The 25,805-nt window shown below is 40.5% G+C and overlaps 1 protein-coding gene across 5 annotated transcripts; it reads left to right on the top strand.

Moving 5' to 3' along the window:
• Positions 1–373: 373 nt before the first annotated feature.
• On the top strand, positions 374–25,649 carry RHOT1 (ras homolog family member T1). Of its 5 annotated transcripts, XM_032706884.1 has the most exons (21): positions 374–504; positions 4,090–4,148; positions 6,077–6,158; positions 7,035–7,078; positions 7,713–7,766; positions 8,133–8,185; positions 8,700–8,808; positions 9,305–9,406; positions 10,810–10,908; positions 11,338–11,446; positions 11,998–12,118; positions 12,785–12,869; positions 13,244–13,389; positions 13,982–14,082; positions 14,309–14,439; positions 14,777–14,860; positions 15,295–15,414; positions 15,731–15,933; positions 17,290–17,412; positions 22,936–23,079; positions 24,492–25,649. In XM_032706884.1, exons 1-21 carry the CDS (start codon positions 468–470, stop codon positions 24,607–24,609), a joined length of 2,124 nt encoding a protein of 707 aa, XP_032562775.1. In that variant the 5' UTR covers positions 374–467; the 3' UTR covers positions 24,610–25,649. The 5 variants fall into 5 exon arrangements, with proteins under 5 accessions (XP_032562775.1, XP_032562770.1, XP_032562771.1 ...); XM_032706879.1 differs by lacking the exon at positions 22,936–23,079 and having other exon boundaries at positions 375–504; XM_032706880.1 differs by lacking the exon at positions 22,936–23,079 and having other exon boundaries at positions 375–504; positions 15,734–15,933; positions 24,492–24,879.
• Positions 25,650–25,805: the final 156 nt, after the last annotated feature.

The following is a 25,805-nucleotide window of genomic DNA, read 5'->3' on the forward strand; positions in this document are numbered from 1 at the left end:
CACCAACACAGGGCATCTTCCCCTCCCTGAGGGCACAGACCGGGGGGAACCAGCACACGGACCATGCACCTCCCTGAGGGCACAGACCGGGGGGAACCAGCACACGGACCATGCACCTCCCTGAGGGCACAGACAGAGCCGGGGCAACGCTGCCCCGGGAGGAACCAGCACACGGATCCCCCACAGACCGAGCCAGGGAGCGCTGCCCCGGGAGGAACCAGCACACAGAACCCTCACAGACCCCGCCGGGTGAGCGCAGCCCCGGCCGCAGCCGCCTCTCGCCTCCCGCGCTCCCCGCGGGGCCCTGAGGGGCGGCCGCCCCCGCCCCGCGCAGCCGCCGCGCAGCCGCCGCCGCGGGTCCCTCGCGAGCCGCCGTAGCTCCGTGAGGGGAGCCCGGGCAGCCGAGGCCCAGCGGCGCCGCCGCCCCGCCCGAGGTGAGCGGCCCGGGCCGGGCAACGAGCGCGGACATGAAGAAGGACGTGCGGATCCTGCTGGTGGGAGAACGTGAGTGAGGCAGGGCCCGGGCGGGGCGGGGGCCGCCGGCTGGGCTGTCACATCAGTGCCGCGGGGCTCAGCCCGGCCCGGGCGCTGCGGGGCAGAGCAGCGCCGGCCCTGAGGGGCGGGCGGGGGTCGGGGCTCCAGGACCGCTCGGAGCTGTCCCTCGGCTCCCCGAGCCGGGCAGTTCGCGGAGCTGTGCGGCTTGGACGCCCCTGGAGATGACACTCGGGGGAGGAGGTTCCTGACCGGCGTCTGACAAGAATTTGGCCTGTTCAAAGTTATTTTCCTTTTTTTTTTCCCCCCCCCCCCCCGCTTTTTCCCTTTATTATTCCCTTTTCTTCCCTCTTTTTTCCTTCCCCGCCCCCCTTTTTTTCTCCTTTTCTTTTTTTTTTTTTTCCCCCCTGATGAAAACCCAACTCGCATCTTTCCTGTTTACTGCCTCTGGAAATCAGCGGCCTGACATTCTCCAGCCGGTTATATATATATATGTATATATTTACGCTGTGGATTTGTGCCCAGGGACCCCACATCCCCTTTTCCTGCCTTTCCCTCGCTGTATGACCTTGGATAAACAGCACGTACGTGTGCATGCCGGAGGTACCGTGGGGCCGGGTTTTCTCGTCTGCTCCCAAAATCACGTCCTTAAGTTCTCACTGAGGCGCCCAAATCATCGGCGAGGCTTGCGGAGACACAGCTGCTCACCGGTGCTCACGGCAGCGAGGAGGTTCTGCTCTGGTAGTTTGCAAAGTGAGCTCAAGTTCCTCACGGGGAAAGAATAGAGAGTAATTACCAAGTGTTATTAGTAAAATTGGCTAATTATGCTGAGAATGTGGTGCTGCTGACAAAGCTTTCCTAAGTACTGAATGCCCCATATATATATATATTTATAGTGCAGTTTATGCAGTTTTATAGTGCAGGGTGGCTCTGGCTGTGCTGCCTGGAAAGATTCTCTGTGGATTCTCCAGAGAGGAGTTTTCAGGGAGCTGCCACTGTGCAGAAGGAGCTCACTCACTGAGATTGCACTTGGTTAGTTTTGCATGACTCTGCTTAGGAATGTATTTGTGCATTTGAATCCACAGTTTAATTTCTCTTTAGAATATGTGCCTAATTTACCTCATTTACCTGGGTGCTGAACTGGTTCTGTGCAGTGGTTTCAGCACAGGTGTAACAGGTGCTTTGTTTTGACAGCAACGTATCCAAGTGGGAATTTAAAATGTAAATTTAAATATATCAATGGCACACATCAGAGATTGTGAGTGTCTCTGTATTGTGTTTTTGGTGGACTTGCAGCAAACAGAAGGGAGAGATTTGTTTCACAAATCAGTAGAACTTGTCAGTTATAGTGTCAGTGCTGCTTTGTATCCTTGTCTCATTTGTTAGTCTGAAACCACAGGTTAGTCCAGACCATCTAAAACTTGTTAGTTGGTAACAGCAGACCATCAGGTTCAGGACTGAAATGTGTGAAGAACTGTTATTGTAAACCTGTTCCAAAACAGCCTTTTCATGCCTTGTCTTCTACAGTTTAGGTCTAAGGTTGTTTTAGTCCTTGTATCCAGGGTGAAAACATCAATTTTTAATAGCCAGTAATTTTCAGAATATGCTCAGCATGTTGTTTTATGCAGCATGATCTAATAAACTTATATATGAGGAAAAAGACGATTTAGTTACCCCGAGGTGCTGTGTTTCCTTCATCCCAGTCAGCTGGTACTGTTTGGGCTGTTATTTCTCAGACTGTAAACAGACTGGGAAAGGCAGAGGGCTGACCTAGATTCAAAGAAAATAAACCAAATCTCTGCACTTCAACCTATGGATTTTCATAAAACTCTGGGACACTGGGAAGTGTATCAGGAGCTTATAAACACTGAGCATTTACTAACCAGCAACACATAATCTTCTATTTTCAGTCGTGTGGAGTGAATTTCTCTGTCTGCAAAGCCAGTGTGTTTTAGGTTAGAACTGTCTTGGTCAGGTGCAAAATGCACAGCACTATTTTCACTAACTGTCTGATAACTTTACTTACCTTTTTTCCTATGCAAACAGGAGAGCTTCCAAAGCTCTTTTTATTCTATCAGGATGAAATTTAAGATGCAGCTGATGCAGTGTAAGTTAGAATTTTAGCTCATAGGAGTATCTTTGATGCAAACACCCCCATGTTGCTGGCAGGAAACGTGCAACTTGCTGCTCTCCAGGTAGTACCACCAGGGAAAAGTTTATGGCAGTTCTCCCTAAGGAAAGCAGAAATCTTCCTCCCCAGAGTAACTTTTCTTTGCTTTTCATAATTTTGTAACAACTACTCTTTAACTTACCACGGTGAAGAGAAGGTTTTATTTCTGGAGGTCAGAAGGCCCTTTGTTACTGTACCAAAAATAGATTTGGATAAGTTGGGTGGAGTCTGATTAGATCATCAGTTCAGTAATGCCATTTCCTGCACAAAATCAACCAGTTGTACAATTCCATCTCTTCTTTCATATTCAGAATTATATGCAATTACACAGAGCAGTGTAAATGCAGTGATAGCAGCCAAACAACTTGTGTGCCTTGGTGACATTTCTGTTGTTTTTGGTGAGAACAGTGACACAGGCTCTGACTGGTACTGAGCAGTGCCTGGCTTGGTAACATACAGGTGCTGGCAGAGATGCTGTTACCTCCAGGATCAAACAGGTTTTTCCCTGAATTGAGAGCTGTTGGAAATATCCAATCCCAGCTAACATTTGAATCTGAGCATATTATTTTTTAAGACCTGTCTCAAAACCAAATAAAGCAGTAATAGTGTTTCAAGGCTTCCAGAGGAATAGGGAGTTCACAGCTGGAGGGTTTTTCAGAGAGGAGAACCCTGAGAAAAGTTACCAACTCATTTCATTTTCAATGGTCACATTAAAGCTTCTCAAACCCGAGCAGCTTTGTTACTAAACAGGTAACAAAGTCCTTTATTTGATGGAATAGAGCTGGATATTGAAGCAGAGATGGTCATCTGGGAATAGGCAAGCTGTGACTTTAGAAGTGTTGGTGGTTTTGGGGTTTCTTTTCACTTTTTTTGGGGGGCAGCTCATATGTGTCAAGGAGATTATGCTCTAGCACTTCCAAATAGTCAAACTCTTGGAGACTTTGTCCATTGACAGCAGAGCTGTGTCTTTTTGTCCAGTTCTCATCCTTGGTAGTTTAGGACTGGAGCACAGTCATCATATCAAGAATGCTATAAAAATAGATAATTTCTAAATTATTTTCTTCGTGCCACCTTTGTTTCTATTTCTGAAGTTGCATTGAAGCATTTCTAGTTTGTTTTGATTATTTGTTTGTTTGGTTACATCTTCTGTGTTAAGGTTAAAACCTGATAATTCTTTTGTGTAAGAGCAGAATTTGGTTCCCTTCTGGATGAAATGCAGAAGTGTGAGATGGATCCCAAGGTTTTACAATAAAAGAATTATGAGAGCATTGCTGTCACCCATGTTTAGTGTGATGAAACAACAGAGAAAAAGCTTTTAATGTGGTCACTTGGAAAATGTTTTTAAAATATTACCATTTCAAGATGGGATACAACTACTGAGTGTAACAAAACCAATTATCTAATCTGTGTGTTTAATGCTTTTGCAGCCAGAGTGGGGAAGACATCACTAATTATGTCTCTTGTCAGTGAAGAATTTCCAGAAGAGGTAGAGCATTCTTATTTGTTTTCTAAGTTTTGTTTCTATCCTGTTGTATAATATTTTTTTTTCAAAGAGTAAGTTAATAGGCTCTGCTTTAAAGTAAGGCTTAGAAAAAAATAAAGTTTTCAACTGCAATGATGACTTCAGAAAGAGTGATGTAGGTTTTAATATAAAAGCTGCAGTTTAAATATAGAATATTAGAAATTTAAATTTTATCTAAGTTCTCGTTTTTCATATGGTTAATTCAACTAATTGTTTCATATGTGATGAATGTTAGGTTTTTTTCAGCAGCTGAAACATTTCAACATGAGAGACTCATAAATGAAGTGCTGAAGGAAGGGAAGGTGCTGAAGGAGGCAAGACCCTCAGTTTTTTGGGGGTGTTGTATTTAAAGAGTGAGAAGATTGAAAAATTATTGAGAATGAGGAATTAAAAAATCACATTGTGTAACTTATCTTTAGCCATTTTTTTGTAACTAAGGAAGACATTGCCTTCAATTCTGCCTTTGAGGAATATTTTACTGACTCTCTTGAAGTAAAAAATGCCAACAACTCTTCCAGCTTTCTTCCAAAACAAAAGTATAGCTAATACTACATATTATTCCTTTAAAAAAGCAGCACATAGTTCTCTGTATGCCACAAAAAGAACAGCAGCTGCTGCAAATAGTCAAGCTTTTTACATATAAACATGAATGTTTATTTCTTCTGATCACAGGTCTTAAAATAGACATCATGTGCTGCTCTTTGAATCTGCTCTGTGCTGTTTAATGCAAATCAGGAGGTTACCACAGTGCAGGAGTGAAGATTAGATTGTTAACATAGCTGAATTTTGTTAACATAACTGAGTTGTGTTAGCATAAGTGAATTTTGTTAACATAATTGAATTTAGTTCCCAGCCTTGCAGGTAAAAAAGAAGTCCAGTTCCTGTTCTTAAACTGCTCAGGGGCCTGTTCCTTTGGCAGGTCATTTGTGGGTGTATTTAATGAATTATTGTCCTCTGTACACTTCTCAGCTTCTTCCTGCAGTAGAACCTGGAATATTTGTCTAAATTCACATGGAGAGATAAAGCATCATTAATATATAGCACAAAATCTGCCTGAAATTACAGAAACAACTTTTTTAGAAATACTGCATCCCATAAAAACTACTGGAAGAGACCTGCACAATTCCTGCAGAGCAGTCATGGGGGCGTGTGACAGGCACTCCAGGCTTGGAAATAGTGTTCAATATACAGTATATTTTACATATATGTGTGTGTATATATATATACATATATATATATATAAATTTACCACCATTCTTGTGGTAATTGGCTTTTCTTTGTTTACTAAAAAATAAGTATCATGAAAGTTCAGTGTCAACAGGTGAAAGGCAGTAAGTATCTGTGCAGGAGATTTTCATTAAAATTAGGTTTAAGTTGATTGTTCCTGAATGTGGATTAGTGTTTCTGGTAAAAAATGACTATCAGAGCTGGTTTACAGCATTTTGCAGAACATGCTTTTTATTAGTATCATGTTTTGCTTTGTAGAAGTTTTCTGAACTTAATGTTTAGCTCTGTGAGAAGCAAGGAAGTTGTCAGGTTATGATTGTGTTAAAATTGAGACATATACTTTTGTCTGTCATGTTTGTTTAGGTGTTGGGTAGAGTGAATTTGAGTTTCATAGAAGCAGTCACTGTATGTATCCCTTAACACCACTAGCTTTCTGCAGGAAGTTCCTTAGTAAGTTGACTAATAAATAATGAGAAGGTAACAGTGGCTTTCTGTACATTAAAATAACCCAAAACAAACAAATAAACATCAAAAGTACTTGAATAACTCAATATGTTGGTTTATTTTAAGCTGTCTAATTGGCAGGTATATTGTAGTATATGACTTTTTTTTGCTGTCTGGATTATCTTTAAAGGCTCTTTCTTGCTGTTTCTTTACAACCCAAGGTTCCCCCACGAGCTGAGGAAATCACCATTCCAGCTGATGTCACCCCTGAACGAGTGCCAACCCACATAGTGGATTACTCAGGTAGGGACTGCACAGCACCAGCACTGATTTGGTGGGAATTGTTTGTCTGACTCAACAGCCCCTGGAACAGTCAGGCAGGGATGGGAACAGAGCTACAGGGAGGAGAAGCCCAGAGTAAAGTAGAGACTTAAGTCTGATCACCCCATTGCTTCCTATGTTGTGTTTTTTCATGTATTTTAATCTTTAGTGAATAGATCAATAGGTTCACTGTCAAGGTTCACGTGTTATCATAAATCCATGCAGCTGCTGCACAGCTGGAAAAGCCCTTGTGCCATTTAGTGTGGAAGTCAGGCCGTGTGAACAGGGACCTTCCTGTCCTCTCCCTCCCACCACTGCTGAGGAAACGTCTTTGGTGTGCTGACCAACTTGGAAAAAGGAAGAATGCACATCTTTCTTGTTGGACTTGAGCTTAAATTTGTGTGGAGTGAGTTCTTCTTCCTATTGGATGAAGTTTTTCGTAGATTCAGTTCACAGAAACTTGGTATCACTGAAAAAAATCATCACTAATAAAACTCAATGTGCCATATTCTGATGTAAAAGTTTACATTATAGAAGGAAGGGACTGTTGATAAATGTAGGAGAATGCAAACTGTGACTCATTCCAGAGAGAACCTCTCTACAAATGTAATTCAGAATAGCAGCTAAAAACTTGTGTGCAGCAGACTGTTTCTGTCTTGCAAGTTAATGGACCAATTTCATTATTGTTTTGGCAGAAGCACTCATTTGAGTATTTTATAAAAAGAACTCTAAATAGCAAGGCTTTGACCAGGCTGCCTTATGAGCTTATGAAATGCCCTGGTTCAGCTTCAGAAGTTTTTTTATTTTTGTTTGCAAAAATGGTTGGTATTAATGAGTGACTTGTTCTCTTGAATGCAGAAGCAGAACAAAGTGATGAGCAGCTTTACCACGAAATATCACAGGTAAGTGTTTTGTTTTGTGCCCTGTGCTGTAGCAAAGCTTCCTTGATTTAAGAAAAGCAGGTACTGGCACAGTGATGGTGAATTGAGCTTGAGCTTTGTCCTTCCAAGGGAAATGACAGAACCTAAATGTCTTTTAATCAGCAGGCCAGTTTTGTAATGAAATAATTTTACCCTGGAAAGATCCATTTTGCTTCTTCCTGTCATGCTGTGCTGTTGCATTTATTGAATAGCACAGGAGTGTTGGTAATTTTATCATTCCTTCTGTTGCCTGTTTTCAGTTCTCTCTGAGCACCTCTGCACATGTTCTGCACAGGCTGTCGTGGTGCTGTGTTCCAGTTCTGGCACTCACTTGGGTGCTTCAGTGGAGGCTGCACATTGTGGCTCTTCACTTTGGGTTTCCTGCTAGGATGGGTCTCTGGGAATGTCACACTGCAGGACAGGCTTTTTGGCACATATAAATTATTTGGTTTAAGTTGTTGTTCGGGCTACAAAGAAACACGTCAGGGACAGAGTGTTTGACTAATGGTGGACTGTTCTTACTCTGATGTTGTGTGTGGATCTTTATTGTGTCTGTTGCTCCAGAGACTCTGAGCAGTGGAGTTCCATGCCTTTCCTTTTTTTTTTTTCATTTTAGGCAAATGTGATTTGTATAGTATATGCTGTTAACAACAAGAATTCTATTGATAAGGTACAGTAGCACATTTTATCCCATTATTGCTTTAGATGTAACTCGTGCACTGTTAATTGATGCCAAGCTGAAATCTGTATTAGACATTCAAAATACCTGGGATGGAGTTTGAGATCAAGTTGTAAAGAGAATGTACAGATGTGTTATTGCTTCTGGTCCATTTCAACATCTGACTTTTCAGTCATTTCACTCACCTGAGAAAGTTGCTCGTTAATCAACTCCAATTTTTATTTGTTTCCTCCTTTGTTTTTAAATAAGTGCCTTCTTGGGAAAGAAGCAGTAGCAGCTGTAGTGGAACTTGTGCACAGTTCAGTCACATTCCATTTGAAAATGTATTTTTCATGTTTGTTTTTGATCCCACTGTAGGTAACAAGTCGCTGGATCCCCCTCATCAATGAAAGGACAGACAAAGATAGCAGGTGCTTAAGTAAAGATGAGAAGTGTCAATTAGGCTGCACATCGATGGGTGGCATGCACAGTGTTAATTGTTTAAGAAAATCAAATTCTAAACTTAAAGTTTATATCAGAAGGCCAAGCAGCAAGAGATTTAAAGTATGTAGGTCTGTTACATGCGGCAGCAATGTTATTTGTTTTGATTTTCATGGGCAGCTTTTACCAGCTGTGTTTATATTTGGTATGGTATAACTAGTTTTGGCTACACAGCTTTTCTGCTGATGCTGGTTCCTGTAATAACAGTGTGATGGGTTGTGTTTAACTCGGTGGGGTTTCTGTCAACAAGAAGTACAATTCTAAGTTTATATCGAGCCACTTCCCTTAAAACTACTGTCATTCAGTTTTGCCTCTTGCCTCCAGTGCTATTTAATGACATCATGAAAATAATATAACGGCTTCTGGTGGGAGATAGAATGCTAAATCAAGATAGATCTTTTTATACATCTGTCTTTAAAGCTTTTCATATTTTTTTGGTTTTAGGTTGCCTCTTATATTAGTTGGAAACAAGTCTGATCTAGTGGAGTATAGCAGTATGGAAACTATCCTTCCCATAATGAATCAATATACAGAGATAGAAACGTGTGTAGAGGTATGCAAGACTTTCTCAAGTTAGAACAAGTAACAAAAAATGCATTCTTGCCAAGCATGTAGGGCAACTTTGTAACAGAAAAAGGGATTTATTTTTTTTCCAAATAAAATATTTCAAACAGAAGTAATTATAACAGTGAGTTTATATGTTATTTTTTCTCTAGGGAAGATTACACTATTGTTTAATCAAGTGCTACTGTCAGATTCTAATATTTAGAGCCTGTTCACATCCTTGCCTTTAGCAAGGGTTTTAAATTTAATATTAAGCCAGACAGATGTCTGCAAATTAAAAATTTATTGTGTGACAGCAAATTGTAGTGAAACTTCATTTATTAATTCCTGAACAGGTACAGGGGCTGGATGTTTGTTTTCTAAACCAGCCCTGTACCCACAGGAGGGGGCTCAGTCTTTAAAAAATCGATGCTTACTTAAATTTCAGAAGAAATCGCCCAGTAGTCAAGAAACTGAACTAATCAATGTGAGGATTTCTCTTCCAGTGTTCAGCCAAAAACTTGAAGAATATATCTGAGCTATTTTATTATGCACAGAAAGCTGTTCTGCATCCTACAGGTCCTCTGTACTGCCCAGAGGAGAAAGAGGTATTTATACAGAGATTCTCAGAGCAGTTAATTGGGGGGGAGTTAATCACTTTCCTGGTCTTTCTTTTCAGTGGATTTTGCATTTCTTGGTGTGCTGTTACCACCACCCCACCCCCAAATGTCAGGCATTCTATCCCAGAACCCTGGTGATTGTTTTGTGTTAATCTGACCTGTCTTTCCTCTTGGTTCAAAGCAGTGAGGACAGATTTTTGTTGCCCCTGTGAACTGCTGAGTGAAAGGAGAAGCTTTGCTAATGGCTTTAAGCCAGATGTAATGTGAACCAAATCATGCCTTCAATTCAGTTCTCCTTTAGATATACATTTCACAGAAACTCCCTTCATTGCAGGGAAAATACTCCAGACTTGGCCTGACTTAAGGGAAAATTTTTCTCTGAGAATCTTGTGAAACTTTGGTAAAAGGGATAAGAAACAAGTGATGTGGCTGGTTTTGAGGTATCAGGGTAACAGGCTGAGAGTATTATTTTAAAAGAAACACTTTCTGGGGCAAATACAAATAGAATCTCTAAATGTATCCCCCCTGTAGTGTTGGGCAGTAGGAAAGTTACTTCAACCCTAAATACTTTGTTAAGCAGAGAACCAGAGAATAACCCTCTTTTGATTTCTTCCATCAGAATCACCTTTATGAGTTAGTAATGTTGTGATAAAATTGTTGTGCTGAAATCTTTTTGGTTTCCCAAACCCACTCTCTGTGTGACCTCTGTGAAGAGAAGAGTCCATCATCACAGTAGTTGTTGGGAGAGAATTGCCAGTGTCTGTTTTCCTTCACTGGAAGGTATCCTAGCAGTTCCTTTGTCCTAGAGATAGTCCTTATGCTCAATGCTTTGCCTGGTAGATGAATGAGGCCTGTGAAAATTATCAGTATTTGATGTTTGAAGCCTTCTGAAGCCATTGCTGAGGTGGTGGATAGAGATAGTCTGCTTGTTTAGAAAGAGTTCACTGTAGTTTTAGGCTTATTTAGTTTTGCAAAGCACTGGGATTTCAAGGCCTTTTTTTCCCCCCGTCCACCAAAAAATGTTTTTGGGGAAAAAATTCATTTAGTTGTTTCTTAAAGTTTGCTGTAGCAGTAAGACTGAATTTAGAGAACTGATTTTTAATGACTAAGTAGTGCCACCTTCATCTTGTGAAGAGCTTGAGACTCTTCTAATAATTGAATAGAAAGACATTTAATGTGGAGTAATTGCTTTAAATTTATGGATATAAATTTGCTGTGTCAGGTTTTTATATCCTCTTAATTTTTGTGTACCTGTGTATGAATGTCTCCGTTCTAAAACTGTAAATGGAGACTAGTGTTTGTTTCCATGTGATTGAGCTGCCTGGTGTCATTCAGTGTGATCTTTCTACATTCAAGCCTGGAAAGATACTGAACTTTCTTTTATTCCTTAGATGAAACCTGCCTGTATCAAAGCCCTCACTCGCATTTTTAGAATTTCTGATCAGGATAACGATGGCACTCTCAATGATGCAGAGCTCAACTTCTTCCAGGTACCTCTTCTGCTTATTTTTTCATGGTACTTTATAGTTTAACTATATAATTCCAGAAAACAAGTGGTTTGTTTTTTTAAAAGAAATAATACTGAGGTTTATTCCCTGTAAGGGAATCAGGCCTAAGTATTAAATCTCAAGTGCAGCATAGAAGAGCAGATTTGTAAAAACAGAAATGGTATTATTTTTATTTCTAACCATTGTTCAAGTTTTAGTTCAAGAGCAAAATAAAAGAATTTATTAAAAGTCCAAGCCCCAGTACTTGTACTTAAAAATAAAATACAATTTGTGCACCTTTATTTCCACTAAGAAATGGGATTGTCCTTAACTGGCTTATCAGAAGGTTTAAGGCTGTATTTCAGACAGGACATGCTGTTTGTCAGCTCAGTAGCCAGTGGTTCTAATGTGCCCTTTTTGGTTTTTTGTTAGAGAATTTGTTTTAATACACCACTGGCACCTCAAGCTTTGGAAGATGTAAAGAATGTAGTCAGGAAAAACCTAAGTGATGGAGTTGCAGATAATGGGTTGACATTAAAAGGTAAGTCTTAGTTAATTCTTAAAAAAATGTGCCTTTATACATTTGATAATCATTCTTATGCAAAAAAGCTGGTCTTTTGGAATGTGATTCTTCCAGTCTGCAAGAGCTGAGCTTCCTAAGCAGTGGAATCTCAGTGTTCTTTAAGCCCTGGGATGTGCTAAACAGAAATGCTCTCCAGTTCTTTGGATCAGCCTTCCCTCAGACCCCTCTCCAGGCTCTTGCTAAAGCTCTCTGCTTTGAACTGGTGAAAATACTGGGTTTATTTCCATGCAGCTGAGTTCTTCTAAAATGCTGCTGCTGAAAAAAGCAAACAAAGACAGAAAGCTAGTTGGGTTGTTTGGAGGAAGCAGTTCCTTGGAGAACACTCTTACAGATATCATTCCTGAGCCCTCAGTGTGTGTCCGTAACACTGGAATGTCACCCAGGAGGTTTAAGATCTCCCTGTGCCTTTCAAGCTCTTTTTGTTTTCAAGCCTGATACCGTTTCTATTAGAAACACCTTTAGCAGATAAAGCACTTTGGGGCCTTAAGATTTCCTCATTTGATTTGTAGGTTTTCTTTTTCTACACACCCTTTTCATCCAGCGAGGAAGGCACGAAACAACGTGGACTGTCCTGCGTCGCTTTGGATACGATGATGACTTAGAGCTGACCCCAGAATACTTGTTTCCTCCGTAGGTATCACTTATTTCAGCTCTCTTCTACTTACTTGCATTTAATCTAAGCTGCTCCTGCCTTGGCAGGAGGAAAGGGTTGTTGTAGTGTGTTTATTTAACACATTGTTACGTCGATTATCTCCCTTAGTTCATGACCCACCAGCCAAAATCTCCACGTAACTGAACATTACAATGACTGATGTGTCTCTGGTGCCACATCATGAACTGCTCTGTCTCTTCATAAGAAAGGTGGCAGAAGAAGTTCTTAGTACAAAACTGGAACATAAATCTGAGCAGTTGCTTATTGGACTTGACAGGATTTCCGTAGCGCTTGAGATCCTTTGAAAGTGCCCAAATTAAATAGTTGAGATGGACCAATTCTGTGGCTTCTGCTCAAAAATGTAACTGCATCATTTTCTGCTAAAGAAAACCAAACCCCAAAATACAACAAACAAGCAAACCAAGCCAAAATGTGATTACTATAGATCTGTATATCATGTCATATAAAGGCACTCACTCATCATTGTGCTTTGGTCTCTTTTAAGACTAATTATTAAAGTTAAATGCAAAGGTCAGATGCCAAGTGTTATAATTCAAAAAGTATGAATTTTGAGTTTTAATATTCTAATTAATTTCATAAACACAATTAACACTTCTTGTATTTGTTTCTGTTTTCAAAAACAGCCTAAAAATTCCCCTGGACTGCACGACAGAACTAAATCATCATGCATACTTGTTCCTTCAAAGTATTTTTGATAAACATGATTTGGTAAGCTTTTAATCTGACTCTGTGTGTGTGTGCCCTTGTGCTTAAGAACCTTACTTTACCAGCAGTTTTGCTATCAAAAAATTTGTCATTATGTCATTTTATTCAGAAACTGGCTTTAGCTTGAGCTATGCAGAACCAGCCTGCTGCTTTATGATTGTCTACAGGGAGCGTTAGTTGGCAGTTATAGCTGTACTACCAAATGGTTTTTAACTAGCTGATGCCTAGTTTTATTTAAAAACAAGAAAGAACAATGATTAAAAAGAAAGCAGCTCAGTTTCTTACAACCAATTTCTCGACTCTTGGAAGTGTAGGGCAAGAAAATCCCAGTTTAATGAATTAAGTGAATTATGTCTGATGTGGTGGGTTTGTTTCAGGACAGAGACTGTGCTTTGTCTCCTGATGAACTGAAAGATTTGTTCAAAGTCTTCCCTTACATGCCATGGGGCCCTGATGTGAACAACACAGTTTGTACAAATGAGAGGGGATGGATCACATACCAAGGGTTTCTCTCTCAGTGGACGTGAGTGTGACACGCGACATTTTGTACTTGAGAAATTTAGAGATGATTATTTTGGTTTGTAGATTCCTCTTCAAAAAACTAGTAGAAAGAGTGTAAGTTTAATAGTTTTGACAAGCAGTCAAGTTTTTATAAGCATCCAGTGGCCTGATCTTCAGATAATTGTTACAACCTGTTGAGGATTTGGCCAGTATTTAGTGTTAACAATGAAGAAGTGTCTCTCCAAGATGTAGAAATCTCCTTGACGCTTGTTGAAGTGTTATTTCTGTTGTTTACTCCCTAGAGGTGGTTTGAATAATGGTGTTCAGTAATGAGGGTTTTTCTCCAGAACAGGGAAAATGAGGAAAACATTGTTTGGGGAGGAAAAAAAATACAGTGTAGGTTGATAGGCCTCAGCCAGTACTGTCCTTGTGGTGTTTGGTGGCCAGTACTGCTGGTAAAGTTGTCACCATTTACCTTCAGAGGCTTTTGGCCTTCAGTTCTGCATGGTGCCAGGAATGTGTTATGTCAGTTTGGAGGAGGGAAATTTAGTTTCAGGAAAGAATTGGTCCCACAGATGCTGTCAGTTGAAGGCTCTTTCTGTCCCCTCTGCCAGACTAACCACGTACCTGGACGTGCAGCGTTGCCTGGAGTACCTGGGTTATTTAGGGTACTCCATACTTGCAGAACAAGAATCTCAAGCATCAGCAATTACAGGTAACAAAAATTTGATACAACTTAGACATTTAAATTTAGAAATATGCTAAAGAGTAAATCATTTAATGGTTCATCTGGTTTCACTTATTCTCCTTCTCTTCCTGCTCAAGTGAAACCCTTGATTTGATTTTTTGAGGGATTGTTTTGTGTGTGCATTTTATTGTTTCACGTTTTCACATACACATGCACGTACATCTTGTGGAAAAGGTTTGTGTTTTTTCAAAAGTGACAAGAGATAAAAAGATAGACCTGCAGAAAAAACAGACTCAGCGAAACGTCTTCCGCTGCAACGTTGTTGGGATGAAGGGCTGTGGGAAGGGTGGAGTTCTCCAGGCTCTGCTTGGAAGAAATCTAATGGTAAGAACTCTGTTGCTTATACTCACCTATATATGCTCTTGAGTTAAGACTAGGCAGCAACTGGTCTTAAAGCTTTATTGGTTATTACTGAGTTTGGAGAGTTCTTTGAGGGAATAAAGAATTACCTGGGGGGGGGGGGGTGTGTTTTTTGGTTTTGTTCTTTTTTGGTAGAGGCTGTTTCATGCAATAATGACTTGTACATTGTGGATTATAGCTATGCAAAATAAACCAAAGATACTGTAATTTTCATTCATTAATAAATGAAGTAAAACAGCTGTTCAAATCTAACTTAAAGGGAAAAGTTGCTGTGGTCTAACATGAAATTCTGCCTTTTCAGAGACAGAGGCAAATCCGTGCAGAACACAAATCTTACTATGCCATTAATACAGTCTATGTATATGGACAGGAAAAATACTTGCTGGTAAGTAATACTTGCCTTGTTCTTGTGCTGTGATTAGGATGGCTAATGTCAGTGGGAGAAATAAGTTCTTTAAAGCTTGTTCCACTCGAGTTTTCCTTTATGATAATATGATCTCTCTCTGTTTTCCAAGACCTAGTCCTCTGCTCTGTGGTTTTCCTCTGTAGGATAAATGTCCTTTTCTATGGGTGTCTAAGACTTTGTGTTAAAGTAAATATCACTTTTTATGCTGAGGCTGGGATTGCCTGCAGATGTGATGTGCTGCCTGCATGGCAAATTCCTACTGTTCTTTTTCACTGGTTCTTCCTACTGTCAGTCCATTAGTTCTAAGGATACATAAAAATGAGCCATAAAAACTATGAGGAAGAAAAGTTACAAAATTCCTTTAGCTGCATAATGACAAGCTTTTCTCCCTCTGCAACCATCTTTTCTTCCAGCTACATGATGTCAGTGACTCAGACTTTTTAACTGATGCTGAGACCGTCTGCGACGCTGTCTGCCTGGTGTATGATGTCAGTAACCCCAAATCCTTTGAATACTGTGCCAGGATTTTTAAGGTTTGTAGAGTTTACATTTATGTATCTTCTCACTGACTAAATATTCAGTGTCAGTTACTGGTCCTATACACTGGTTCTAGTGCTTAAAAGACATTTTATTTATCAACCAAGTGCTGATTGATGCATTAGCGGTGCAGTTCAGTTATTCATACAAAGCTAAATCTACTTGTCTGTGTAAACTGTTCTGCTTCTAGAAATGCTTCATTTCAGTAAAAGTAATATATCTTCATGCTGCTGCAGCCAGTTCAGTGCAGCCTGTTCCAGGCTGAATGTGTCACACACCATGTCTCTCACTGGTTTTCCTTTCCATTTGCAGCAGCACTTCATGGACAGCAGAATACCATGTTTAGTGGTAGCTGCCAAGTCCGACTTGCATGAAGTTAGACAGGAATACAGTATTTCTCCTGCTGAATTCTGCAAAAAACACAAAATGCCTCCACCTCAAGCCTTCACGTGTAACACTGCTGATGTGCCCAGTAAGGATATCTTTGTGAAGCTGACGACGATGGCAATGTATCCGTAAGTCCTGGGGCTGTGCTGCTGTCCCTGTGCATGGGCCACGCTCAGAACCACTGCATGTCATCGTGAGCCTCAGCAGGGAACTGCCTCACTCAGGTTTAGCAACAGAGTGACTTGAGTAGAATCTTCAAATTACCTCAGATTGAGAAAGCTGGCACGTATCCAACCCACGAATCACTCCCAGCTATTGTTGCCAAGGTGTTTTTTGAGGAATACCCTGGTTCATCCAGCTCAAGTTGCAAATTCCAATGTAGGATTCTTTTTGGTCCTTATTGTGCATACAAAACTCAGGATATCATTTTCCTGTCTTGGTATATTTGAGATATTCATGAATGAGTTGTACTGTAATCCTTGTTAATAGACCAACTCGACAGTTGATTACAGCTAATGTCACCTTAGTGTCCAACAGTTCCCCCACTGCCCTGCTTGAAGTATTTTTTATTTTCAGGCTGTTTATTGCTATGTGCTTCAGTTCATTAATCCAATAAATATTATAGTTTTAATAGAATTTCTGTATAAACACCTTTGGACTTCAGAAGCAGGATACTTGAGTGCAGATTCTCCTTCACATCTCACTGTTGCTAAGCTCACTTTGCATCTTTTTTTTGGTGGGTGGAGCTTTTAATATGGTGATGAACTACATAAATATTACAGCAGATGGAGTCTAGTATGACAGCTGACATTTGCTTTAAATTAAATAGAAGTAATGTCTCTTTCACCTAAAATAATACGGTGTTCTTAATTATTTGAAACTGGATTTATTGGGTTAGACTTGTAAAGCTTTAGTTTGGGCTTTTTTTTCTCTTGTATTTGTTTTGTAGCACTGGAATACTGGGAAACCACTAAAGTGTAGCACTGCCCAAATGTCTGTCATATCAATATTCCTGCTTCTCCCTTAGTTTTCAAGCATGTTGTGTTTATTAGGGTGGGAAAAATAGAGGCAACTGTCACCTTGTAAAGTGTGCAAAGTGGTAGAAAATGTGGCTTCCTTTCCTTTGAAAAAGGGGTGTTACCTATTGCTGTGCAGACATACTCAGAAGCCTTTAAATGCTCTCCTTACAAACTTGGGATAAATTCAGCCAACATTCTCCCCGTGTTTGTGCTCTGACTGAGATCTGAGCACGGTGGTGACGCCAAATCCTCCGAGGCGTGGACCCTCTGCCCGTGAGCTCTGCACAGCTGTAGTTGTACCCTTTTGTTCCCCGGTGTATTTTTTTTTTCCCCCCCCTCCTCCTCTCCTTCCTCATTCAAATGTACCTTTTATTCCTGACTCTCTCTTGGTTGTGGCACAGCCCTAATGTGCAGCTGATTTGATGAGCAAGATTTCACCTGCTGTCCTTCTGTGTGTCTCCACAGCCATGCCCGGTTACGCTGTATGTGCGCCTGCAACAGGTGTACATTTTGCATCTGTCAGAACTTCCTCAACTCAGACTTGCTGCAATCTGTAAAGAACAAACTCTTCACTGCAGTTCTTAACAGGTCCTTAACTTTATTTACTAGGTACCAGGTGTGCTTTGAAAAAAATAAAGGGTTTGTTGGTTTTTTTTTTTTTTGGAAAAAGCAGTTGGGAACCTTATATACTGCAGGTTTTTCATCTCCACTGAAGAGGCAGATACTTTAATAATGGTCACAGAATTGTCAGACTTTAACTTGAAGGTACTTTTGAGCTTAGTCCAGTGATTTCTTTATTTATTTTTTTTTTAACATTACCAATTTGGTAGTTGATTCAGGTTCTTAGTGATTGCAAAAATACTGTGGAGGAATTAGGACTCTGTCTTTAGGGAACTGCTAATGGACATTAAGTAGTGTCTACAAATCTATGTAATGTTTCTCACTTGAGAATTCTCACTTGAGAATAAACAAACATTACAGGTTTGTTCAGTATTGATTAGAGGTAGTGCCTTTTTAGATACCAATTACACAGATATTTTCATAAAGGCACAGCTTGACTTACAGCAGCATCGTGTAACTTTAATTACATGTTTATAATTGCTAGTTTGATATTTGGGGATTCATAGAATTTCTGTGTGTGTATGTGTTATGCTTGGTTTACACAAAGAGTGAATATTTTGTGTTAAATAATCCAGATCTTTTAACATCCAAATCCTCTCTGAATGGAATGCAACATGTGAGAAGTGGTAAATGCTTAAACATTTGCATTTCCAGACAGTTTGGAAAAACAATGGGTAAAGAGAGATAACTGGTTTTCAGCATTGAAAACGGTGCTATAGCTTGTCCTGTGTGTACTGCAGGCAGTTTTGGACACATGATTTACTAACACTCAGCACTTGCCATCACACCCCAGCAAATGGGAGTTCAAACCCAACAATTATGCAGTGAAGTGATTCCATTATCCATGACCTTCTTGGAGGCTTAGATGGTAAATGTGTGTATTGAAGGCTGTGGTTAGAATATCCTGACATGCTGCTGGTCCTTGTGTGTTACTACTTTTTGTGGGTTTCAGATGTAGCTGCTCCAAATAAGAGTGTCCATCTCCTTTAAATTCAAGTTACACACACGTGGGAGGGCTGCTGATACACCCACCTACAGGATTGAATATGTGAAATACAGCTTTAATCCAAGATAAAAGTGTTAACCACAGAGTGAGAATTCAAAGAAGGGTGAAAAACTTCCTAGCTTGGGAGAAGACTGAATGAGTGAGGCTGTTGGTGCTGCACCTCTTCTCCAGCAGTCATCCCGTGGGCAGAAATCCCCTGGAACAGCATCTCCTTGCATACTGAAACTTCACTGGGCAGTCACTGCTAGGAAATGCCAGCTCTTCATTACTGAGGCTGAAATCACCTCTGTAACACATCTCCATTTTTTGGAATGGTTATGGGCTGCTCCATTGGCTGTTGTGGCTTGTTTCTCTCTTTATGGGCCCGTGGGGTTTTTGAGTCCTGCATTAGACACTGAACTTTGTTCCTCTGAAATCCTGTCAGGGACTGGAGGTACTGAAACCTTTTAATAGGAAGCTTTGGGATGCTGTCATTCCACACCTTATCACTAGGGAGTGTGGAATAAACACAGGAATCTACTGCCTAAAAAGTCTGTAATTCAAAGTAAGGAGAATTCCTCACAGCCACTTCCCTTTGTCTCCAGTCATTCAGTCAGGCCCTTGGGGCTTGGTGCAGGTTTCCAGCACGCTCACTTCATCTCACCAGCTCTTACCAACACCTTGCTGCAGGTTATTCACCACTCAGCACATGAACTGCTGCACAGCTGCATTTACAGTAGAGCTGAAATAACTGTAAAAAAGAGGGAATAGCTCCCACTTGTAGACTTAGGAGGGTAGAGGTGGATTTCTTGTTTAAAAATGATAGATTTTTTTAATCTAATGATGTGTGATTAGATTAGAGAAAGCATTTGGATCAAGAAGGACCTTCTGATATAGTTACTTTCTGTAACTTCTCTTATTTTGCTTTCACAAGTGCTTACATTAGGTCAGATAGTTGGACAAATGTTAGATAACTGATGGGTGAAGGAGGTTTCTCAAGAGTACTTTATTCTTCTGGTCCCTTCCTATTTTGAAGCTTGAAGCAGTGGAAGCTTTTCAGGTAAACTGAATTTTTTCACATTGGACTCCTTCCTGAGCTATTTGTTGCTAAGTAACCCTTAAACACTATTAAGACAAAATATGATGTCATATTTGAAATAGCCCCACCTTAGCAGTTAAAGAAAGAACATTGTCTCTGTGCATCTGAGCAAGCTGTTCCTGCCCACCCTCAGTTCCTCCCCTCTGGACAAACAGAGGCTCTCCCAGGGTTTGGAGGCTCAGGAAGGGCAGCTCAGCTTGGAGATGTTCATTGTGCAGGACTGGGATTGTTGGGTTGAACTGCCCAGGATCACTCTTGGCTGGTTCTTGGAGGCTCAGGAAGGCCCAGCATTCAGAGCACTCCACTTGCATGTCTGAGACTTGGTACTATCCTGTAGTACTTTCATATCTTTCATTTGTTCCTTCCTTTAGGTGTTCATTTGTATTTGGCTGGCTGGCACTTAATCTCTTTTTACTACATTGTTTTACCTCTTTTTAAAAGCAAGGTTTCTGCTTTTGTCATTCTAACCCTTTCTTTAATGATGAGCTTGGGTTTTTGTCTTTCTTTTTTTCCCTTGGTTTCCAGTCATTCATGTTGCCTTTTGCTTGTACAGTAGTGGCATTTTTCTGTCAGCTAAGTTCATTTCAAAATAAAATAATCCTCATGCATGAGAGTTGCTTTGTTCAGTGAGGAGACTTCTCAGAGCATGCTTTTCTTCTAAAGTTTTTAAAACACTGTGGAATTGAAGTGAAATTCTACCTGCATATAAAACCTGGTTGTTTCAGGAATTATTAGTGAGGTTTTGCTTTCTATGAAAACCTTCCTTCTGTGAAATCAAAGTTGAGACAATCCTTTCATTTTCCTGTAATAATGGGAAAGCTCTCAGAGCATAAACTGGGGTTTATTTTTCACTGTGTGCAGTGTAGGCAGATTATTTTTCAAAACTGTGTATATTGCCATTAAATCTAATAGCAGAAATCTCTCCCTACACTGAGGTGCCCCCCCAAATTAGGACAGTATAATGATGTTTTCTTACCTATTTTCCTCCTGCTCCAAACTGTTCAATGCCCCAGCCTGTGTAGGAACTTGCAGAGCTGCATCCCCTGATTTCTTTCTGAATAGACTTCATTGAATTAGATTTGACATCCTTTTTGGGGTTTTGTAGATAATAAGATGCATTTGGAGCCTTCCATATTTTAGATGACTAATGCATGGGGGGGAATTCTGGCTGCTGGAGCTGCTTTGCATCCTAGGGAAATGTGTGCCTGGAGGGCAGCTGCAGCAGCCTGTGCATGTTACGTGGTGCCTTTTGGAATTCAGTTGCTTATATTTTACTGTGACCCTTTGTCTGTCAGAACTGCTGCTGCTGCTGCATGAACTGCCTTTTAGGTTTGGTGTGAGCAGCCTGCTGGCCTCACCTCTGTGCTTCTGGAATGCTTTGGAAGTTACTACAGGAATGGTTCTGAACTTCTGTAGTTAAGGATAAACCTTCCCAGACCTGGGATTCTTCTGCTGCTGACTCAGGGAAAAGTGTCAGTGCTGGCCCCTAACTCAGCAGTTCCTGTGTGTGCCCATGGCAGCCGTGCTCAGTTAATTAACCTCTTAATCAGTGCATGTGGCAAACTAACTGGGAGTTGGTGAAGTCTCTTGAGTGAAAGACTGTTCAGATTTCAAAGATCTTATTCAACAAGTGACAAGATACTTGACTCACTGTTAAGGGTAGGTTGAATAAAAATGTCTTTTTTTTTTTCCCAAAAAATGAGCATTAAAATCCCAGTTTTACACCACAGGCAAAAATTCTAGACTTTCTTATATTTGTGGAACTCATTGTTTGATTAAGTACACACAGCAATCTGTGTGAGAAGCTCATTATTATTACTAATAAGCAATAGTTTCAAATACAGCTTCACTTACAGAGTTCTGACTACTACTCTGTGTGTCTACAAGTGCACATCTATATGTATGTTTTACCCTTAGAGACAATAATTTTTCTAATTCAGAGTTACTCACTAACAAGGCAGTAACAGTTTCTACCAGCAGTGAAAAATAATTTCCTAAGCACAACTAGACTGAAATAAAGTTTGAACATGATTTTTTGAAGAGGTAGCATTTTTCAGTGTGTATTGAAAAAAGTTTTTCTGCATTGTAACCACCTTCATGTCAAAGAACATGTGCTGGAAACAAATATTGATCCTTTTTTTTTTGTTTGTTATCTCAGATTTGTTGTGTTCCTTTAATGGCAGCTAAACAATGTTAGGGATCAAAACTGTAAAAATGGATTTTATGACAGCAGAAGGAACACTGAAAGAAGAAAAATTGGATTTTTTTCAAAGCTGTGAAGCAGTTAGACATCCAGAGTGCTCTGAATTTCAGTGAGCAGTTTTGAACTTGGATTTTTGGACTGAGATGTTCAGAGGTCCCCAGTCATTCCTTACTGAAGTCAGTAGGTTTCCTGGAGGTTGTGAGAAAGTCCCTGTCTCCATTTAGTCCCTTATTTAAATGGAAGAGTCTGTTGTTGTCAGGCTTAGAAAAGGGATCAAAGCCAATTTGCTCTCTCTTTAGACATTACAAGAGGATTTTATCATGACTGAGAATATATTAATTGCTTTTGGAAGGATAAAGCATGCTCAGCAAGTTTCTTGCATGCCATTGAATAGGGACATGTGCAGAAGTCAGAACAAGGCAAATTATAGATAGGAATCTGAAAATCTACCTGTGAGAGATAGTGCTTTGTGAGGCAATGCAAAAGCATTCATTTGCAATTCAGACATTGATTTGCACATTTAAATGGAAGTTTTTTTAAATTATGCAAATAGCTGGGCATTTGAATTAACCAAATTAAACTGGAGACTTGTTGGTTATACAAATACTCATCCAACAGAGCTGGTCACATAATCTCTTAAAATCACATTACATACAAGTGATTTATTTTACATACATAGATAAGCTTTATAACTTACAGATCTGAAGATGAGGATTTTACAGCCTTTTACTAAAAAAGAAACCCAGACCAACACATGTAGTGATAAAATACATGTACAGCATTTTATCCCAGTATGGGATCTTGTCGGATTTGGGGCTGATGTGTTGGAGTCATTCCAATGTTTTTAGCACAGGTGCTCCTGCATATGGTGCAGGAATGTTGCAGTGTCCTGTGGACACCAGAAAGTTGAGGCTGTGGAGGTGGAACGGGGAGAGAGATTCAGTTTCTTAAGCAGTTTTCTTTGCCCTTAAAGCAATGGCATGTAGCTGCAGGAAATCACACATTTTACTCAGCTCATCGAAAGAACAAACTCCATTCATTTCTGTTCTTCCCCCAAGCCCTAAGTTTTAAACAACTGCCCGAGAACCAGGGGCTGGGTGGCTAAAAATCCTAAATTCTCTGGGCTTTGTGATTTGAGCATATTTGAGCCAGTTGCTGTTGCGGAGCCCTGCAGTGAAGTGCCCTGTGCATGTGTGTGACAAGGTTAAGAGCCTGCCTGGCTGAGCTGGGGGCCGTGCTGGTAGCAGACCAGGAGAGCAGTGTTATGCAGCAGGTGCACGCCGTCAGCTCTCTAGAAGATTCCATCTTCATGGAGTCATCCCTTGGGCCACGCTTGCTTGAAGACAGGTAACAACACCCAGACCGAGGTGACCTTGCCATTGCCTTCTCCCTTTCTTCCCCCCAGCAAACCACTTGACATCTAGTTTGTCCAAAGTAGCTGTAGAAAAACTAATGCTTGCAGGAATTCTTGGATTTGGTCTGTTCCATAACCCAGCAGGACGTTCTTAAATCAGATTAGGATTTTTTAGAGAGCAGCTGTTCTGCTGTGTGTGCACCAAAGAGCCTGTTCTTCAGCATGTGTATGACAGAACACTGATTAACTAAATGGCTGATACTGCTCCTGCCAGTGTCTACTGAATAATATCCCAGACTGGTTTTGTGTAGTTTGACAGCAAGTAACAGTTCCTGTTCTGTAAAACAGCTTGTGAGCTCTGCAGTTCTCACTCCATGAACTCCTGTGTGTGCTCAGGATCTCTGTGCTCCTTGCCCTAAACCCTCCTGCAGCTTCACTGAGTAACCCATGGTGATTAACACAGGCTAAAACACGTAGGCTAGTGAAGTTCTCTTCTATCTTAAAAGCAAACAAAAAAATCAACTTTACTGTTGTTTAGGAACTTCCTGGGCTTTGAATGATGCATTTATGATAACTTGTTTTAAACAGTAGCCCCTGCTCTCTGGTAAGCTGTCATACTTGAGACTGCTGTGAGGGTGGCCAGTGTTTAACTGAGCATGTTCACAGACCTCTTCAGCATTTGGGAGAGTTGGGTCATTGCCTGTCTCTACTGTCATGCAAGATGTGGCTTTTTCTGTCATACAGTCACTCCATACTTTCCTTTTCTGATCATGCCATGGTCACTGCTTGTTTCACTCACACTCTCTCAGCTTTCAGCTTGGTGTTGGATGACTGTTTCTGTTGCTGGTCTTGTGACTACTGGGAAGAAAGGGTTTTACAAATGGTCCTTTAATTCTAGCTTTTGGAAAAATATTACTTGCTACTTGTCAGTAAACTTTTTTGGGGGAAGAAGAATAAGTAGACATTTAACAGGACTGGGAAGTTTTTCACGGAAAAGCAGCAATATTCAAAGTTTAAAAAAAAAAAAGGGGTTTTCCTGGACAGAGTTGTTCTCACTATGGGTTACTAATTATTTGTAGCTATTTTGGGTTTCCTTTCCTGAACGCTTGCTGGTCCTCCCAAAGGAGACACATGCCCTCCCCACGTCCATGACTGGTGATCTGCCCCTGCATTTCTCCTCAGCCGTGTGGGTGCTGTGACTGTGAAATGTGCTCAGGGCAGATCAAAGCCGGAGCTTTCCCACAGGTCAAAGGCCTGTGCAGTGCTCGTGAGGCTGAGCTGTGAGCTGGCTGCCTGTGACAAGTGTAGTGATGAATTTCCAAAAGCAGAGTAGTTTAGCAGGAGTTGTCTGGTGGTGCTGTCAGGGAATTAACCTGGGTTTGTGTGTGTGTGTGTTGAATTTTAGGCACGTGACACAAGCGGACCTCAAGAGCTCCACGTTCTGGCTCCGAGCAAGTTTTGGTGCTACTGTCTTTGCAGTTCTGGGGTTTGCCATGTACAAAGCACTACTAAAGCAGCGATGATCTGAGAAGAAGCACATCTGGGCCTACCAAATAAATAAATTAAAAAACCCACTTTTATGTACATTCTGAATGCTTTAAATTCTGCTAGAAATATTTATATATGCAGAGTTACTTTATTAATATTTGTAATTCCTGCATAAGATTATTTTAAATTATAGCTCTAACTACAGTATTGCATAATGTGTGGAAAAAGAAAAAAGGAATTGCATCTTAACCGCCAGGTCAAATGGCTTAACTTGTGAGGCCAAAAGGGAATTTGTTGTAAATAACCTGTATATATTAAAGCAAGTGAGACATTGCTTCCCAAAAACCGATTCAAACTACTGTTCTTAGATGTCCACCATGGTGACATTCTAGTGTATAGGTGAAATTAATTTTCAGTAGAGTAGAGTCAACTCAAGGATCAGACTTCCTCAAGGATTGCTTATTTATTTCACATCCATCTGAGGTGACTTCATCTTTTTGGACTATAAGCTATACCAGGCAGAATTTGTGATTTTCATTCATATTTTTAACTGATGAACAAATTTTCCCCTCTAATTATGTATTTCAAGAAAAACTCACTTTTGCTGTCCTGGCCTATGATTTTGTATTTTACATGACCAGCGACATGTTTAGAGTCTGGTTTTTCTTTTAAAAGGAAAAACATAAACTTCAAAAACTGCCAGATCAACTTCATCTGCTGTGTGTGATCTGTCTTCCGTTTTCCACTCTGTTGTGTTTTATAGCCCCTATGAATCAGACGAGCAAATTTGTACGTTCTAAATGTTTCTAATTCGGAAAGTGCTGCAGTTTAATTTCTCGCATCTGTCAGTCATAGCCCTTGAAAGCTGTGTATAAAGAACACACTAGTACACAGTGCCTATTCTACTGTAGGGTATTAGTTGCATGGATCACAGTGCATTCTGTACCGGGCTAGAATTACATATAGACACAGCTTTTTTAACGATCAAGTAAAACAAACATTAATTCCTCATGACAAACCTATTTTTCCATTGCTGGCCTTTTCAAGTATTTCAATAAAATAACTGTGTACTGTGTTTGTGTTTATCTTCTTTTTCTTTCCCTTCCTCTGCCCTTAAAAAGAGGAGTTCAACAAAACTTTGTCCTTTATGTGAGAGGCTCTCGGTGCCCTCAGTGCCTGGAGGTGCCACGTCTCGGCTCTGTGGTTTCTCTGATCCTTCTCATGACCGTGC

Source organism: Chiroxiphia lanceolata, chromosome 19, assembly GCF_009829145.1.
Source record: "Chiroxiphia lanceolata isolate bChiLan1 chromosome 19, bChiLan1.pri, whole genome shotgun sequence".
Lineage (NCBI taxonomy): Eukaryota > Metazoa > Chordata > Aves > Passeriformes > Pipridae > Chiroxiphia > Chiroxiphia lanceolata.

What these genes read in the sequence shown, in the direction of transcription:
- RHOT1 (XM_032706884.1), top strand. Translation starts at nt 468, where the DNA reads ATGAAGAAGGACGTGCGGATCCTGCTGGTGGGAGAAC. An exon ending in CCAGAATACTTGTTTCCTCC is followed by an intron (nt 12,119 to 12,784) that starts GTAGGTATCACT and finishes TTTCAAAAACAG; the next exon opens with CCTAAAAATTCCCCTGGACT. An exon ending in TCAAGCATCAGCAATTACAG is followed by an intron (nt 14,083 to 14,308) that starts GTAACAAAAATT and finishes TTTTTTCAAAAG; the next exon opens with TGACAAGAGATAAAAAGATA.